This window comes from Myxine glutinosa, unplaced genomic scaffold (genome assembly GCF_964187855.1).
Source record: "Myxine glutinosa unplaced genomic scaffold, kmMyxGlut1.1 SCAFFOLD_2118, whole genome shotgun sequence".
Lineage (NCBI taxonomy): Eukaryota > Metazoa > Chordata > Myxini > Myxiniformes > Myxinidae > Myxine > Myxine glutinosa.
The window spans coordinates 16,344-35,549 of NW_027618213.1; the positions used below are offsets into that span (position 1 = coordinate 16,344).

The following is a 19,206-nucleotide window of genomic DNA, read 5'->3' on the forward strand; positions in this document are numbered from 1 at the left end:
TTCAAGATATTCAGCTCACAAGGTGCAGACATACATGGCGGCGGCCATCTTGGATTTTGACGTGGCGACCAAATTTTCAATAGCGTTCTTCCTTATGCCTAGATACACCCACACATCAGATTAGAAGTTGGTACTTCGCTTATTTTTCAAGATATTCAGCTCACAAGGTTCAGACATACATGGCATCAGACATACATGGTGGCGGCCATCTTGGATTTTGACGTGGGTTGCACCCACACACCAAATTCGAATGCGGTCCTTCGCTTACGCACGCACGCATGCCCGCAAGCACGCACGCCCGGACGGAGGGGAAAGCCATAGTCCCCCTTTCGCTCCGCGGTGCGACGGGGACAATAAACCCGCACCGAGGGATCAAATAAACCCACACCGAGGGATCCAGCAAATGTGCACTGAAAGATTAAATAAACCCGCACCGAGGGATCGAGTAAACGTGCACCGAGGGATCAAATAAACCCTCACCAAGGGATCCAGCAAACGTGCACCGGAGGATTAAATACATCCGCACCGAGGGATCCAGCAAATGTGCCCTGAAGGATCAAGTAAATGTGTACTGAGGTTTTGAGTAGACACACACCAAAGAATCCACTAAATGCACACTGAACGATCAAGTAAACGCACACTGAAGGATCCAGTAAACGCACACAGAATGATCCAGTAAAATCACACTGAAGAGTCCAGTAAAAGCACACCGAAGGATCCAGTAAAAGCACACCAAAGGATCCAGTAAATGCTCACTGAAGGATCCAGTAAAAGCACACCAAATGATCCAGTAAAATTACACTGAAGGATCCAGTAAAAGCACACCAAAGGATCCAGTAAAAGCACACCGAATGATCCAGTAAACACACACCAAATGATCCAGTAAAATCACACTGAAGGATCCAGTAAAAGCACACCAAAGGATCCAGTAAATGCTCGCTGAAGGATCCAGTAAAATCACACTGAAGGATCCAGTAAAAGCACACTGAAGGATCCAGTAAAAGCCCATCAAATGATCCAGTAAACACACACCAAATGATCCAGTAAAATCACACTGAAGAGTCCAGTAAAAGCACACCGAAGGATCCAGTAAAAGCACACCAAAGGATCCAGTAAATGCTCACTGAAGGATCCAGTAAAAGCACACCAAATGATCCAGTAAAATTACACTGAAGGATCCAGTAAAAGCACACCAAAGGATCCAGTAAAAGCACACCGAATGATCCAGTAAACACACACCAAATGATCCAGTAAAATCACACTGAAGGATCCAGTAAAAGCACACCAAAGGATCCAGTAAATGCTCGCTGAAGGATCCAGTAAAATCACACTGAAGGATCCAGTAAAAGCACACTGAAGGATCCAGTAAAAGCCCATCAAATGATCCAGTAAACACACACCAAATGATCCAGTAAAATCACACTGAAGGATCCAGTAAAAGCACACCGAAGGATCCAGTAAATGCTCACTGAAGGATCCAGTAAAAACACACTGAAGGATCCAGTAAACACACACCGAAAGATCCAGTAAAAGCCCATCAAATGATCCAGTAAACACACACCAAATGATCCAGTAAAATCACACTGAAGGATCCAGTAAAAGCACACCGAAGGATCCAGTAAATGCTCACTGAAGGATCCAGTAAAATCACACTGAAGGATCCAGTAAAAGCACACCGAAGGATCCAGTAAATGCTCACTGAAGGATCCAGTAAAATCACACTGAAGGATCCAGTAAAAGCACACCGAAGGATGCAGTAAACGCACACCGAAGGGTCCAGTAAAAGCACACTGAAGGATCCAGTAAAAGCACACTGAAGGATCCAGTAAATGCTCACCGAAGGATCCAGTAAATGCACACCAAATGATCCAGTAAACACCCACCAAATGATCCAGTAAAATAACACTGAAGGATCCAGTAAAAGCATACTGAAGGATCCAGTAAATGCTCACCGAAGGATCCAGTAAATGCACACCGAGCTTTATCCATTGCTCGGGTAAAACGTTTTTATGACGAAATTATTATATAATAAACCCTTAAAACTCAATATTTCTGCAAAATTTCCAAAATGGTTCGTAAAGAGTAAAGGTGCCGTGAAAAGGCCTCCGTCTGATCATACGAACTGGCAATTGCTGGAATCTTGAGCAGGCCGAGGGTTTTTACTGTGAAACTGTTGAAGTTCAATAAATAGGCTAACATGCAAAACTGTTCATTCTTTCAACTATTTACTTTTGGAAAACAGAGTCCGTTTAAAATGGGATCACTGTGTGGAAAAGGAAGACATTGGGAAGTAAAACATTGCGGAGCTCCGTCAGGCATGCCTCTAGATGCTCCAGGTGTTTGTGTTCACTTCATGAGGTGTTCCACACCAGTTCTGCATTGGCGGTGACTTTGCAACACAGGTAACACTTCAAATGCCAAAAAAGGTAATTAGGATAAATGTAAACGGCATGCACGGACAAAGACACAATGAAAAAATAAATAAACACAATAATTAGCAAACAGTGAAACTAATCCCCAGCTAAGGTCGGTGTCACACACAGAGACACACTGGGCGAGATCGAAAGGAGCAAGTAAGAAGACAGTAAGTGAGACTGTCTCTTATGAGTCTTTGTCATTCTCCCTCGAGCCAACACAGAGTACGCCCCCTTCTTTTGCACGCTTTTTTTTTCTTTTCTGCATACAGAATCGAGGCTCGTGAAAGAGCGAACATTTATCACACACACAAATCAAACAGACAAACAAAATATAGAAAAAGAGGGAGCGGTAGACAAGATGATGAGAGAAGGGGAAGCACACAAACACAACATTTGAGAGCAGGGACATCGGGAGATGTGTGGGAAGGGGGAGGGGGGGGGTTTGGAGAAGTATAAAACACAAGGACACCAAGGACTTCCAGGAAAGAAGTTGGTATTTCAAAAAAGTGGATTTGGGGTTAAATTAGCGGGGGTAGAAAAGATCAAGGTTTTGGATGTGGGAAGATAAGAGATGGTGGTGAACAGCTGTTTTAAAGACCTGGAGGGAGGAGTGGGATTGAGGAGAGTGAGGGACTTTGTTCCAGAGGCGGGAGAAAAGAGGAATGAAGGAGTGAAGGTGAGCAGAGAGTCATGATTTTGGCAGTTTAACCAAAAGAGGGTTGCAGGCAGATCTTGTGCGACCTGCAGGAATATTTGGGGGACAGAGCACAGACAGAGCTGGGGGAGCAAGGCCAGAGAGGAGTCGGTAGAAGACGGAAAGACCACCAACCTGCCTGCGGTGAGTGAGTGAAAGGCGCTTGGAGTTAGCTTCATCGCGGGAGATTCCAATGATTCTGAACACTTTGGTTTCAACAGCGTGAAGACGAACTAGGTGTGAGGCAGGAGCACCAGCCCAGAGGGGAGAGCAGTATTCCATTGAGCGGTGGGTTATGAAAGCCTTGTATGTGGTGAGTAGCTCAGGTGTGCCAAGGAAGAACTTCGCACGACGCAGGATGCCCAGTCGGCGACTGGCTTTGGAGGCCAGATTTGAAATGTGGTTTTCCCAGGAAAGATCATGGCAGATAGTGAGACCCAAAATCTTGAGTGACAGAACTTCTTGGAGAGGATTATTCAGAAAGTGGATGGGAGGGTTGTCCAGTCGGTCTTTTCGGAGAGACATCGTAAGAGTGTGAGATTTGTCAGGATTGAAAGACATGTTCCACTTGTTTGCCCAGTCTGTGATTTTGTCCAGGTCTGCAGAGAGTGAGGAGGCTGCAGACTGCCGATCTGAAGGATGAGGAATGGAGCGACAGAGAGTAGAGTCATCAGCAAAGAGATAGCGAGGATTTTCAAGAGAGTCAGAGAGATCATTGATGAAGACCAGAAAAAGCACAGGGCCCAGAACACTGCCTTGGGGAACTCCAGCCTGAACAGGAAGAGGAGATGAGAGAAACCCATTTAGGGCCACACGTTGACTACGACTGGAGAGGAAGTCCGCCAGCCATGCATGGAGATTTCCATGGATACCAAAGGAGGAGAGTTTGGTGAGCAGAGCGGGGTGCCACACCGTATCGAAGGCACGTGATATGTCAAGGGAGACAGCTCTAATTTCCTGTTTGGCATTGAGGACCTCCATCCATTGTTGAGAAAGCAGAAGCAGCATGTCCAGAGTAGAGTGACCAGGTCTGAAACCAAATTGATGATCAGAGATCAAGCCATTGGAGAAGAGGAAAGATTTCATATCCGAAGCAATGATGGATTCCATGACTTTGCTGATAATTGGGAGAAGGCTGATTGGTCTGTAGTTGCTAGGATCTGTTTTTGCACCTTTTTTGTGCAAAGCGGTGATGTTGGCTGATTTCCAAGCAGATGGCAGATGACCTTGAGCAAAAGAGAGGGTGAAGAGAACAGAGAGAGGGAGTGAAAGAGCGGAAGAACAGGATTGTGGGACCCGTGGGCTGATGCCGTCAGGTCCAGTTGCAGAATCAGAGTCGAGGGTTGACAGAAACTTTTCCACCTTGTCAGGAGGAAAGGACACGGAGTCCAGGAGCAGCTGGGTACGGTGGGTACAGAGAGGGATGGGTTTGGGACACAAGATTTAGAGGCAAACACAGAGTTGAGGCATTCAGCTTTTTCACGTGCGGAGTCAGCTGTGTAGCCGTTTGAGGTGAGGGAGGGGATGGAGGGGGACCAAACACCAGAAACAGATTTGACCAGACACCACCAGGATTTGGAAGAGGGAGACAGATAAGAGAGTTCGGTCTTGAGAACGGAGAGATATCGTTTCCTGGCTCTCCTGAGGGTGGACACACACTTGTTTCGGGCTTTGTGAAAGGAAATTTGATTTCCTTCCGTTGGATTTGCTTTCCAGGAGACGAAGGCAAGTTATTTCTGAGCAATAGCCTCACCACATGATTCCGTGTACCATGGACGGGAGGAAGGGTATGACAACTGAAGACGAGATGGGATCAATCTGTGCATGAGAGAGAGCAATTTACTTTGGAAGAATTCCCAGGATGAGTTGCTCTCAGAGGCGGTCGAGATGGGAGACCAGTCCAGATGATTTATGGCTGCTTGAAGACCGTGCCAGTTGGCCTGAGTGAAATGCCAGACTCGTCGACGCTGAGGAGGCTCTCTGAGAATGGTCAGAGAGATGTCCACTTTAACAAGCACATGATCAGATGAGCCGATTGGAGCAGAAGACGAGCAGCAGACATTTTCAGGGAAGTTAGTCATAACCAAGTCCAGAAGAGAAGATGCTCCGTTGACTGAGATCCGGGTCGGGAAATTGACAGATTGTGTCAGTCCCAGTGAGTTGCAGAAGTCCTTTGCTGAAGAGCCATGGCTGGTGAGAGAGGCAGCCTCTTCACTCTCTGCAGACCTGGACAACTGTGGGAACTTATATATAAAGGTATTTCTTTCTGAATCATGTCCATAAATTGAATTGACCACAGGACTCCAATCAAGTTGAAGGGACATTCTCAAGGATGATCAAAGGAAATTGGGTATTCCTGAGCTCAATTTGGAGTGCCATAGCAAGTGGTTGAATACCTATTGACTTGAGACATTTAAACTTTTCATTTTAAATTATTTTGTAAAAAAGAAAAATCTATTTTTTTTCCCCCACTTTAACAAAATGGGATATTATGTGTAGATCGGCGAAAATTTTTTTTTCAGTTTAATCCACTTTAAATTCAGGCTGTAACACAACAAAATGTGAAAAAGGTCAAGGGGTGTGAATACTTTTTGAAGGCACTGTATAATCTCGATGCGAATATAAATCGGGGTCTATATTTCAATTCTAATAACTGTGACCCATCCTCTACCCGCAACCAAACCAACCCTCTTCCCATCACCCTCCCACAAACATAATATTGCTTTCATGAAATGAATTAAACTTGGCCACGGATGTGAAAGAGGGAAGAGGCCAGTTTACTTCTGGGGCTCAGATATAACGTAGAATTAATTTTGTTAAAAAACAACAACTGTCAAATATTAAAACACACACAGACAAAAAAAAACACACAAAAAAAAACAACACACACACACACACACACACACACACACACACACACACACACACACACACACACACACACACACACACACACACACACACACACACACACACACACACACACTCCCTGAAAGGACCATCTGGCAAACCCTCCGATCTACTTCCTTAACAATCCCCATGAAGAAGTTCAGTCACTCAAACATATTTTGCCCTCACAATCAGTCATGATCTATCATGGTTTAATAACATATCCAAGTTGTCCTCAGAAGCCAGTCGTGGACTTGGCCTCCTCAATCATGCAAAGCCTTTCCTTGGCTCGTCTGAACTATGTCACCTCTTGGTAATTTATTGGCTTTGACCTAATTTTAAGGTCAGGACCCAATTATACACTTTTTAACATTTTTCACCAAAGCTCGACCAATGTCTGAGCAAAACAAAATTGCCCTCTCTAAATAGCCTCGAGCAAGGTGCATTTATGCTTAATTTACATCATACCCTCCTGGTTAAAGGTCAAGCTCAATGGCCGTCTGAAAATAAAGGATTTTTTGTCATCGCGGATCTCAAAGACCGCTGAATCCCAAAGACCGCTTTGTCCTTCCAAGATGTTCTTCCATCACAATAGCGTACCTGCAATAAAGTTGTGACCCTGATATTTGATTTCTGTCCTTGACCAACTTTTGTCGGATTGTGACCGAATTAACAAAAAACACGTTTTTTTAAGTTTCAATAATTTTTATTCAATTTTCATGATGTTGAGTTTTATAGATAGATTGTCGATGGGGACACATTTTCTATATTTACACTCTATCCCTAAATGTTGAAGTCATGTGGTGGTCTGAAAGATATATCGCCATCATTGGATCACAGGCTAAGGGTAAGTCACGGGAGATGGCCAAGAGTAAGTCACGGGAGATGGCCAAGGATAAGTCACGGGAGATGGCCAAGGATAAGTCATGGGATATGGCCAAGGATAAGTCACGGGAGTTGGCCAAGGATAAGTCACGGGAGATGGCCAAGGATGTCACGGGAGATGGCCAAGAGTAAGCCACGGGAGATGGCCAAGGATAAGCCACGGGAGATGGCCAAGAGTAAGCCACGGGAGATGGCCAAGGATAAGCCACGGGATATGGCCAAGAGTAAGCCACGGGAGATGGCCAAGGATAAGTCACGGGAGATGGCCAAGGATAAGTCACGGGAGATGGCCAAGGACAAGTCACGGGAGATGGCCAAGAGTAAGCCACGGGAGATGGCCAAGAGTAAGCCACGGGAGATGGCCAAGGATAAGCCACGGGATATGGCCAAGAGTAAGCCACGGGAGATGGCCAAGGATAAGTCACGGGAGATGGCCAAGGATAAGTCACGGGAGATGGCCAAGGACAAGTCGTGGGAGATGGCCAAGGATAAGTAGTCGCGGGAGATGGCCAAGAGTAAGCCACGGGAGATGGCCAAGGGTAAGTCACAGGAGATGGCCAAGGATAAGTCACGGGAGGCCGGTGTCCTTTATGATCACAGACATCTACTTCTGTTATTCTGATCCGTTCTGTGTTCCAGCTCTTGCACGAGACTCAAATTATTACAAAAACAACGTTTAAAAATTGTTTTCTTGTGAGAGGTTATCAAATCGCCAAATATAACGAATTTATCATTTTAAACGTTATAAATCTATCGTAGAATGTTATTGAGGGCAACTATAGACAGTCTGAAAGGCTGTTCCACAGACATTGAGAGATGTCAAATAGCTTTCAAACTTTGAAGGCAAACACAGACAAGCACAGAGACCCTCAAACAGCAGTCCGAGGTCAAGACCTAGAGCCTAGGTATGGAAGTCATACCTCGCCAAGGTGAGAATCTCCAAGAGGTCCCTTGTTCTCGGGATTCACAATGATGATTCGGATACCAGGAAGGATCTGCACAAAGCACATGGCAGCACGGTCATGACGTGCATGCTCATAAATCCAGGTACCAGAATGTACATGGTAACGATGGCAATGATGATCATGTGATGCAGGAATAAAGGATAACCGAGCCCTCGAATATGGCACCTGAAGGTTAGCATTTCATTAGGCCTATTGTTTCCTTTCATTATGATTGCAAAAGATCCAAGCAGAGAGATGCAGGGAAGCATAACATTTAGGATTGGGATGGAGGAGTTGGGGATCCTGGATGGTTTTCTACACAAGGACCATTTAGATGAGGAAGGATCAGTTCATCATGTCATATGCCAGATCACTGTCATGATCACTCCATTTTGCTTTGGCAGCACAAGTCCTGCCTGTCGTACCAAATTCTACTTGGTGCAAGTACAGGCGGTGTTTGTGGTCATAACGAATGTCCGGGGTGTAGTGTGAATGGTTAGTTTGTCCTCTCGTTCTCAAGTCAAGGTTTTGTTTGATCTTCGTGAAGAGTGAAATCCCTCCACACAATAGTTATGGAAGTTTGTGTGTAATGGGCATGTCAGTGTTGTTTGCAGCAGTACTTTCAGTCTTTGGTAAAGCCTGTGACTCAGGCCGTCACCTTCACCCCTTGAATTATAGCAGCGCACGTCGTTGTTTAGTTTGCAAAACTTGGTATATGATCTGAAGAGGAAGAATATTTCGAGGAAGAAAAGGGCCGGAGAAGAGGTAGTAGAAGAAGAAGAACAGTACATCAGAAGTCACGCACTTTTCCAGACTCCATGAGTGGAAGGCTGTGAGGTGATCCGCGTTCCACCAAGCGTACCCTGAAAAAGAGTGTATTGTTACAACAATGGTGATTTTTGTGTAAAAAATAATTAAATGACTAATTTGGAAGAGAAGTGGTAAATGACACAGATCAGACCATTATGTTATGATAATTGCATGAAGAATGTAAATATTACATTACCAGCGGAAATAATACCAATCAAGGACAAGAGGTGGAATGGAAGGGCATTTGATCGAACGGGGGGACATAAAACAACGACAACACTGTGAAAGTTGAGTTTTTAGTGCTAACAACTGGAATGCCATGAAGTCCAATTGGAATTGTTGTTATTGAATTGTTATTGTAATTGAAGACTATTCCCCGAACCAGCCCTGACTGTTGGTCGCTGTGGGCCCACTGGGACATGCACTTCCCTGAAGTACACTTCCCATGTCTATTAAATATGCACTTTCCCCAAAGCAACATTGAAAGTTGTTGGTTCCAATACTCATACACGTCCTCACGTTAACATTGAGCTGAAGATTATGTGGCGCCATAAGACCATATCTTATTTGAAATGACTACAAAGCTGCTGTTATTGGAGGCTGGCATATTGGCATGGCCACGTGATCAAAAGAACCAGATGAGGAGACCGGATGAACATCCAGTTGAAACAGAGGATTGGAAACAAACAACAGATCATGATCATGCAAAACAAACAGATCATGTAAAACAAACAGATCATGCAAAACAAACAGATCATGTAAAACAAACAGCGAAACCTGTCATGGCGCAACGCTCGCATGTCGACGTACACCGTTGTGGGGTCTGGGCCAGCCGTGCCCTGTGGGAAACATGTCACAGGTTATTAAAATTAATCTTTGACCCACTCCGTGTGTGAGTCCTATGATTGGTGTGAGACAAACAAAGACAAAGCAGGAAACCTCACAAACCCAATGTGTGCCGGGCGTACACTAGGTCGCCATGTAAACGAAGCGTTACCCAAGATGGCGACGGCTCGTTCCCCCACACGAGCACACAAATAGCCGAGTTGGGCCATGAAGCGATCACCGAACCAATGCGCTTTGTGGTTAATAAATGAGCAGCTTTGACGGAATGACCGAATCGGTGCGAATCGCAATGTGGGCCCGGCCAATGGCCGCATCTTGGCAGCGACACTACGCCTCGATGAGAGTGCGTTTACGGCGTCAGGCAAAGCGACAGGCTTCTGCTTCATGGGAATCAGCAGGAAACCCAACACAGGTTTTCACAAAACAGAATGGTTTGTAAGAGGATGAAGGATTAGACGATTAGTGCCATACGCCACCGATCAGCAACATCGGACCAAGCAACACAACGTGCCAGGAACTAAAAAAACGGATGACGTGGTGTCTGGTCTGCAGCCCACAGATGTGGAATAATGGTCAAGATGGACAAATAAGAAAAGGTGCAGAAGGTGAGGGTGAGGCGGCGAGAGGCGTGGATCGAGAGACCTACCTGTTCTGCCAGTTTCCCCAGCCTGTGAGGCTAGAAAGCAGGCAGCGAGAGCGTAGCGGGCCAAGCGTAATGGCAAGGAATCGGAGGAGGGAAAATGAGGAGCGTGAAGGGACGGGTCGGAGAAAAGCAGAGATGTGACATAGAGGAAGAGATGCAAATCGGGGTAGGAGGAGATACAAAATTAATTTAGGCAGACAAGGTAAGCAAAATATTGGAAGAGCAGCAAAAGGAAATGGAAGATGCAAGCAGGGGAGAAGATAAAGAAATCAGTTAAAGTACAAATCATTAACTTAATGAAGAAAACTTATTTTTACTGATTAATCATCAAAATCAACATTGTGGATCACATGCATCAAATGTTTTACAATACCTTATGTTACAAGGTGAAAACACTCATTCCATCTGTCTATCTATTATGAATCTGTCCATGTTGGCTGAATCATTTACAGAGGTACGGCTGCGTTGCCCATATGCACCTCTTCAAGGAACTTTAGGAGTATTTAGATTCCACAAGCGGATGCGCGAATTTGGCACAGACAGGTCAACGTCTCATCCGAAGGACAAAGTACTCGTTCATGCAACATGGTGCACGTGCAGCACTGGGGTGACAGTTTGAAGTCGGGTCAGGAATCGCACCTTGACTAGACACCTAGACTTCGGTAGTGGTAAGTTGCTTGTGATGTACAGTCGTTTCATCTCATACATTTCGCTCAATGTGCATCAACGTGGAAATTTTTTTAATGAGGTACGCGGTGAGCGCTCCGTCTGTGCAATCCTTCTAATGATGATTATTAAGGAGGTAATAAAAGTTATTGGACAGATAAGACACGGCTCTATCAGGAAAGATAACAGTATTGTCACAGCTCCTGATCCATCGCCAAACACCAGGAAACACGAGGCACGATGATGAGGAGAGAATACAGGGAGTGAGAGCTACGGGCGGTACCAGCAGGCAGATGGCGAGGTTGATGCGGCAGCCAAATGCCGTGCTTATGGCTCGAGGGTGGAGACCCAGGTCTTTAAAGAGCTTGGCGAACGACTGGGTGAGAGCAATGCGTGGCCGTTCTTCGGCGACCACGACACAGGTCCGCACACGTCCCAGGTCGACACCACGACCCTATGGTGAGGTTTGGGAACGAAGGGTGAAAACATGAGAAGAGCGCCTTATTTGATCGTTTAATTCCCGTCACAATCGCTGCTCATAAGAGTTGGCCATGGATGTAAATATGTGCAGGTACCATAAAGTGAAGCATTAGTAACGCTATAAAAATTTTGGTCTCTTAACAAGGTCATGCACATGCAACGCCATCATCGGAGTAATCAGGTAAATGGTGTATTTTGTGCAAGTTCGATTCCTATTCCACATTGTTGGAAGAGTGACCACATTTTAGGCCCAAGACGCCTCGTAAAGGCCATCGCACCTTCAGTGCCTCCGTTTGCGAGCCAAGACCCTTGGTGCACAGTTCCATGACCGAGTATGAACAGAAGGTGTCTCGGACCCGGTGCTGGCTCACCGCCGTGAGCCACAACCCGACGTTGGTTTCCAGATCCGCTGGAGGGATCAGGATTGATTGGTGACCGGAGTATACGCTGAGGGTCATGAAAAGGAAACAATAAGTCTGTTTTACCATCGACCGGGGACATTCAGATCAAATCCTCTCAAGAATCACGACATTTCACCATCTTTGGGAAGAGTGACCTGGAAGGAAACAAAATATCAAATAAAAAGTTCATTTTTCCTGAAAAATATTAACTGACAATCAATTACTCATTAATGAGCATCTTCATGGGTTCAAAACAACGAACAAACCCAATAAATGGCCAGGGACGATCCAGGTAAGGGTGACCTGGGTATAACGAGACCCAACTCAGCATTTTAGGTAGAAGGAATTGTATACAGCAACTGCCTAGCTACTACCGTTTTGACTTAGGAGTGTTAAAGTGTTGCCTCGAACCATCTTACACTCTCCGTGTCAGGATTGCTGGTCTTACCTTCTGTCTCACTCAAACTACAATTACCGGGCCGAGCTTCAACCTCTCTTTCTTACAAACAAACATTATACACTTTTCATCAAACACTTTTCTTACTCATTTTCACTGCTCACCTTTACATGCTCTCTCTTTTATTTCTCTTTCCCCACATTTATCAATGAAGTTATTTTATTTAAGGCCTGGCCTCGATGAGGACTATATACAGTCCGTGACTGCACCCTTCAACATAAAAAAACAAACAAAAAAAAAAACGTCTTAAATTACCGGAAAGTTTGTTTGCCATTATAAACCAACCAAACAGGTGTGTTTGTATTCTTTAGTTTATTTAGCTCATGGGTGAGTTGATATCTCTCTCGCACGCACGCATGCACGCACGCACGTACGCACGCACGCACGCACACACACACACACACACACACACACACACACACACACACACACACACACACACACACACACACACACACACAACCTGTGTAGAATGAGGCTGATCCTGAAAACATACCTTTCTCCAAGGAACAAAATCAAAGCCATAAACCAAATCACAATCCCAGTAATCCAGTACAGCTGGGGAATAATAAACTTGTCACAATCAGAAATCAATAAACCGGATATCAAAACAAGGAAACTCATCACCGTCGACAAAATGTTTTACAAAAATCAATGCATCCCCAGAATGTACCTGCCGAGATGAGAAGGAGGTAGCCGCCTGATGGAACTCAACCAAGTGCACAGAATGACAACTGTAGGATTGGCCGAATACATAAAAAGTGCAACTACCGAATCCAATTTGTAGGCAAAAACAAAGACAACAAACTAGAGAAGGTATGCCTAACCTACCTAGCAAAAAAGCTCCAAAGACATCCCTAACCTACCGAGCAAAAAAGCTCCAAAGACAGGTGCGAATGGAAGATGTCACACATTAAACTGAAATGGCAACAAATACAGCACCAACAATTGCAAAAAAGCAATGTCTGATTGTCAGTTTCCATTAATTTGATATCGTGTGTAGAACATGGAGTTCACCCCGCCGTTCCATATGGGAAGCTTTCAACCAACATTTCCACTTACGGTATCGCTCGGCCATCTGATAAATCACAGTGGAACGTTGAGAGTACGGTACTCTATCTGGAGGGTCTAATTTGCCGTAAAGGTAAAGTGGATTTAGATGCTGGACCCTGCCTGAATTAAATGTCTTAGACGGCGTGCATGGTTGCTTAGCAACCCGTCACAGTGTGGAATTATCCATGGTTCATCAGCTTCAGGATCGTTGGCCGGATAGTCGATTTGAGAACTCTCCTTGTTCTCTACCATCCCTTAATCTGTAACAATATACAGTATACAGTATATACTCACGGGGTATGCTTACACACTGCGAGCAATTACTTGGGTGCATTTTACGTGCAGACAAAATGAATATCTACGTTTTTATATTTACATTTGTTGAAGTGGGTTGTGGTTAGAACAAGTTTTATATATTTGATACGAGTTCACTGACGAGGTACTCCAATAAAGCAGGATGCCAATCGGCCCATTACGCCTACACAATTCTTGCCAACCCATTGTTGTTTGTCCGTGCTCTATCCTTTTCAAATGCTGAGTGTCAAGCAAGGAAGCAACACGTACCATTTTTAAAGTCTTTGGTATGACTCGGCCAAAGTTGGAACTGCCGCCCTCCCAGACTCAGATGCTCCAACTATTATGGAACCGAGTCTGTTAACTCCTTAACTTCCACCACCCACCTCCACATGCTAATTCCAAAAACCACCTAAATACTGAAGATTGTAGAAAAGATTGTACTTTGCGGTGAAGCCACAGTGTAACGAGGACCGCACCTGCTGAGACACCACAGGACGAACCCGAGTCCGCAGTAAGGGTCGAGGCAAATAGCGATCTCCCGCGAAGGGTAGAGCTCGCACTGCAGCTTCATGGCGCGGCAGAGTGCGCTGGTCGCCGTGTGAGACATCTACGCAATAGAAGGCACAAGTGTGCAGGAAGAAGAACGAATTGAGTATTATTGTTGAAATAATATTTCAGCGTCAATGTGAAAAGCAACACACCGAGGAGTGAATAATCAAGATCACAAAACGAGTGAGAAAAGTAAATAAATTACCAAAGTGCCAACACAAACTATAAGGGCAGGCAGGTGAGGCTGCTCTCCTTACTCCAACTCGTGTTGTCTCACTTTGAGGTTTTAAAATCTGATGAAAAATCTGTTTCCTCCAAGATTGCCATCTTACTGACATTGCTGGGTATCCAGCACATCACAACAATGAAATGATAAGTTCAAAGAGAACAACAAAGATTATGGATAAAACACTGGATTTCATGCAGAGTTTGAGCATTTTTGCTTTCTTTAGCAGATCGAGGCTCATGGAAGAGCAAGGTGACAGAAGGTATGGACTGACAGTGGTGCAACGGTTGGACACAATAAGGAAAGGAATGGACGGACAAGAAAAGAGGTGAGAGACGAGGAAAGGAAACACAGTAACCTGCAAGTACGAGTGTTGGGAAGGGTTAATAAAAAGCATAGGTCAAGACGGGGGTCAAAGGACTAATAGAGCAGAGGGAGAAAGAGCGGAAGAGAAGCGGTAAAAAAACAAATATCCTGGATGTAGGGAATCTCTGGGTCGCTCCTGGGAGATCAATCGGTTGTCTCTGTACCACAGGCTTGTATGAGACAACTGTCCGGGGCTATACAACAACAACAACAGATTCTACTCCACCCATTTAGTATACAAATGGCAAAAATTACAACTAAAACATAAATCATATACCTCATGTAATTTAATATATAAACTAGTAAAAAGTGCGTCAAAAATGACGGTTTGCAACAGTTTATTTGATGGTGCAGCCACGTGAGCGTGACAAAGTATGAAGCCTCGGCCTAGTGTCAGGTGTGCTTATATATTCTTTATTTATTAGATAGCCTACGTACATAAATGAACGCTCGGTTTGCTCTGCTCATGTTGCACATCACGTGCAGCGAATTTCATCTCCATGCACCTTGTATTTATTGTTATTAAAAAAAAAAAACGCTTTTGTACACCGCCCTTAAGGTTCGGTTTTGCAAGCCACCGTCTACAATTCCAACAGAAGAGACATAATTACTCTTTTTATGGAAAATATTTTTCAACTTTTTTATCCTCAAAAGTAGACTGTAGTGAACACACATTCATGTTAAAAGATTGGCCTTTAAAACCTACCCTTATGAAGGGGCACAGACATCTACACAAACACACAAACTGACTGTTTTAGATGGTAGATGTGAATTTAAAATGTTTTTCAAAGAAAATGTTTATTGCCATCAAGGCCGGACAGTTGATCAGAAGAAAATAATCCATGTATATAAATTAAGCCTGATGGTGTCTGTTCCCTTCTGGATCTGTTAATTTATGGAATATTTATAACAAAAAAAATAGTTCACTGTTGTGTTCGTTTGGCAAAAGCTCACCTTCACACCAGCCAGCATTCCTGTGGTGGAAACGCTAAAATCGAGGTACGCCAAGCTATCCGGGGAGTCGGCCACGTGCAAGAGAGCAGGTCTCCGTCGAGGAAGGTCATCTATAACCACAGCGAAGCGCAACTGATGAGCAAGGCAGTTTCACTGGTGCACAATTCTCACAGGCTTATAGACCTGCTGGATGTGAATAGAAACTGCACAATCAAGCGGTACTGGACAACGGTTTCTTTACAACTTGCACGAAACTCCACAAAACCACATCAGAACATTTCTTCAACATCCCGAATAACCTTCCCTTACCGGTGTCAAGCATTGGGGGCCAGGACTTCATGTCCACAGCATTTCCAGCCTCTTTGGAACGGAGCAGCTTGAGAGTACCTTGCGTGGTCAGCAGGAAGACTGCACGGCTAACCTGCAAGTTACCCATGTGATAAGATATCTCATAGTATTGAAGTTTTTGCCAACCGGCCTTCATAATCCTTAAAGGATGTTACATAAGCGGCCCTGAAAGGATGTGAGTTCCAGCAAAAAAATAGCAATCTGTGCTGGTGGCACAGAATGATCGATGAACAGGAGAAAAAGGTAATTTCCCACCATAAAGGAAAAAAAGGCATGAAGGTGGTCACGTTTCGAGTGTCTAATCTGAATTCAAGCAGGAGATAGATATCATAAGAATACATCTCCCTTTTTTGTTCATCCGAAAGGGAGACACCTGACACGTCAGCACATTTGTGCCTTTTGTTCTATTCTGGTGGAAAGGTTCCTCTTTTCCACGGTTCATCGACCTTGTACTGGAAGGAGAATATGGAGTCGACGCACCTCAACAATCATTTTAACCGTGGGAAGAGTGCTCGGGATGTTTTGTGGGTGCGGTGGACGGATCGTCACGGGGACACAGCCGGCGTACAGGCAGCCGTAGAATGCGGCGACGAGGTCTATGCCTGCGCACGCAGTAAAGTGGGATCCAGAGAAACGGCACCACATGCACCATGGTAAAAGGAAACTGCTACGAAATAGATTCGTAAAAACTCTCGAGAATAACCAGCAAGACTTGAGAATTTGCTGACTCAATGAAAAATAAAAACATTCAATGGAGTTTGCTAATAATGTACCTTTTTGACCACTAAACCAAGGTAATAATCCTAATCCCCACTCTCCCAAGGACAACACTTTACTCCTCAAAGAGCTCCCACCACCCTCAGGTACCAGGAGGGTAGACGAGCGCGACGTGGTCTCCGGGGCTGATGCGGCCTCTTTCCTGCAGTGCGCTCGCTACTCGCTCCGCTCGCCGGTGTAGCTGCGCACATGTCACTGAGCAAGATACCACTCCCTGCCAGAGAGAAAACGATTTCAATGATAACCGAAACACCCTGGTCTACAGGTGAATAAATACACAACTTCATTAAGGTAGATGAATTTCCCTGCATGAATGACACTACAGACAAAGGTCGAAAGGTCTTGATGACTCAATGATTTGATCCAATTTGTAAGGTATGAGTTGATGAATTTTTTTTTTTCTACACGTTAACTTTGATGTCAAACTCATTTCAACATTCATAAACTGTCCTCATGTGTGACATTGATAAGTACCACGTGTGGAATTATTACAACTTCCCTTGATTCGATCGTCTTGGTTACTGAATATTGTGCACAAATTAGGGTCGCCGAGCCAGTCGAGTACAATATGAGACGATTGAGCATGTGGAGTCGAGCCCATGCGCTCGGGATGTGAAACTCACTCTGGAGTTGAGGAGAATGAAGAGCATATGTTCAGGAGTACTCTGTGTTCGCCACTGCAGCACCTCCGACAGGAAAAGGTTCTGTGGTGGAAATGGCCGTGTACAGAGGAGGCGAACATTCACAGGATTAACAAATGGTCAGAAAACATAAACAAGGAATTCCAAACTCGGGTATGAGGAATTCAAAATTTTAAAAGAGTTATCACCACCTCATCATAACCTGTATCCCTAATCTTATCTATTCTCCCTGACTCTGCTCTCCTGTCTGGCCTCACCTTATCCACATTCACCATATTTATCAACGTTTCCTGTCTGATTCCTCGTTTACTATTCTGATTACACATTCCTCGTTTACTCCATCCACTCAGTCCCCCTTGTCCGATTTGTACATGTCTATTTATATTGCCCGTATCTTCGTCCATCCCTCCTTGTATGCCACCTCCCTTCACTCCATCACAATGTCAACATCACCCCCACCACCACCCCATACCCATCCCCTCCCTGTTATCCAGCTCTGCCACAAGCCTTGATCTCTGCAAAAAAGTTCTAAAATCAGCAACGATTGTCCACAGCATTATCAGTGGGTCATTAGACACAAACAAAGATTAAATACTAGCAAATGCAACCCGTCGCTTCACTGAAGAGAATATTAAGAGCCATGGAGAGGTTGGGGCGGGGGGAAGAGAAAGAGGGGGAAGATAGAGGGAGAGGGGGTGGGGGGTGTGGAAAGAGGGGGAGCGAGTAGGGAGGAAGACAGAGTAATGATGAGTGATGACTTAGTGATTTAACTATGAAAACAGAACATATGTTTATATATGTACATACTTAGTTTACTTTATCAGTAGGGTTACCAGATTTTAATTTCAGAAAAGGAGGACGCTCCTGAGAGGAACACTGAAAAAAGAGGACACTCCTGAGAGGAACACTGAAAAAAGAGGACACTCCTGAGAGGAACACTGAAAAAAAAGAGGACACTCCTAAGAGGAACACTGAAAAAAGAGGACACTCCTGAGGGAACACTGAAAAAAGAGGACACTCCTGAGAGGAACACTGAAAAAAAAGAGGACACTCCTAAGAGGAACACTGAAAAAAGAGAACACTCCTAAGAGGAACACTGAAAAAAGAGGACACTCCTGAGAGGAACAATGAAAAAAGAGGACATTCTTTTCAAAAGTTTATTTATCTATTGAACAATCGCTTCAGCAGTCTCATTAGGTGTGTTCCGGACCTCGACTAATTTTAAGTGCGAACCGCCGTTATTCCAGTCGAACTGAATTATTACTGGAAATATTGTGCTTGTCCAAGTCCACATGAGATTTTAAATCAATAGTGTAGCGGTTACCGCTGGATGCACACAATCGCCTTGCACCGGCCAGAACACGGCCAGACGCGCCTCTCCCGGGCATGCCCGGACTCACTGTTCCCGGGCACGCCCGAACCTCCCGGGCACGCCCGGTCTCGTCTTTCCCGGGGTCGCCCAGAGCGTCCGGGCATGCCCGCTATCGCCTTTCCAGGGCTCGCCCAGAGCGTCCGGGCATGCCCGCTATCGCCTTTCCAGGGCACGCCCAGAGCGTCCGGGCATGCCCGCTCTCGCCTTTCCAGTGCTCGTCCAGAGCGCCCGGGCACGCCCAGCCTCGACTTGCCAGGCCGGAGCCAAACACGCCCGGGCAGGTCCAGACTCGCCTTTCCAAGGCTCGCCCTTGACACCCGGGGATGCCCGTTATAGCTTTTGCCGGGCAAACTTCCCGACATAAATGTGTATATATATTGCTGCCCGATAAACGGGCTTTTGTCAGAATACCTGAGCTGTTTTGATTCAAAAAAGCAACTCGGACGAATTCCGTCTTTGGTCGCGTCAATTCTTTCGACTCGCGTTGGAGC

General features: G+C 45.1%; 1 protein-coding gene across 2 annotated transcripts in view; it reads right to left on the reverse strand.

The window, feature by feature from the left end:
• Positions 1-19,206, reverse strand: part of LOC137429572 (disco-interacting protein 2 homolog C) — a gene marked incomplete at its 5' end in the record, with an annotated part of 65,733 nt that overhangs the window by 7,801 nt on the left and 38,726 nt on the right. Inside the window, 12 exon segments of one of the 2 annotated variants that reach the window (XM_078769338.1) lie at positions 7,806-7,880; positions 8,635-8,692; positions 9,417-9,478; positions 10,132-10,161; positions 11,078-11,248; positions 11,553-11,721; positions 13,959-14,089; positions 15,578-15,687; positions 15,887-15,998; positions 16,406-16,527; positions 16,793-16,916; positions 17,326-17,406. In XM_078769338.1, the coding sequence (XP_078625464.1) occupies positions 7,806-7,880; positions 8,635-8,692; positions 9,417-9,478; positions 10,132-10,161; positions 11,078-11,248; positions 11,553-11,721; positions 13,959-14,089; positions 15,578-15,687; positions 15,887-15,998; positions 16,406-16,527; positions 16,793-16,916; positions 17,326-17,406 (1,245 nt within the window). 2 annotated transcript variants of the gene reach the window in all.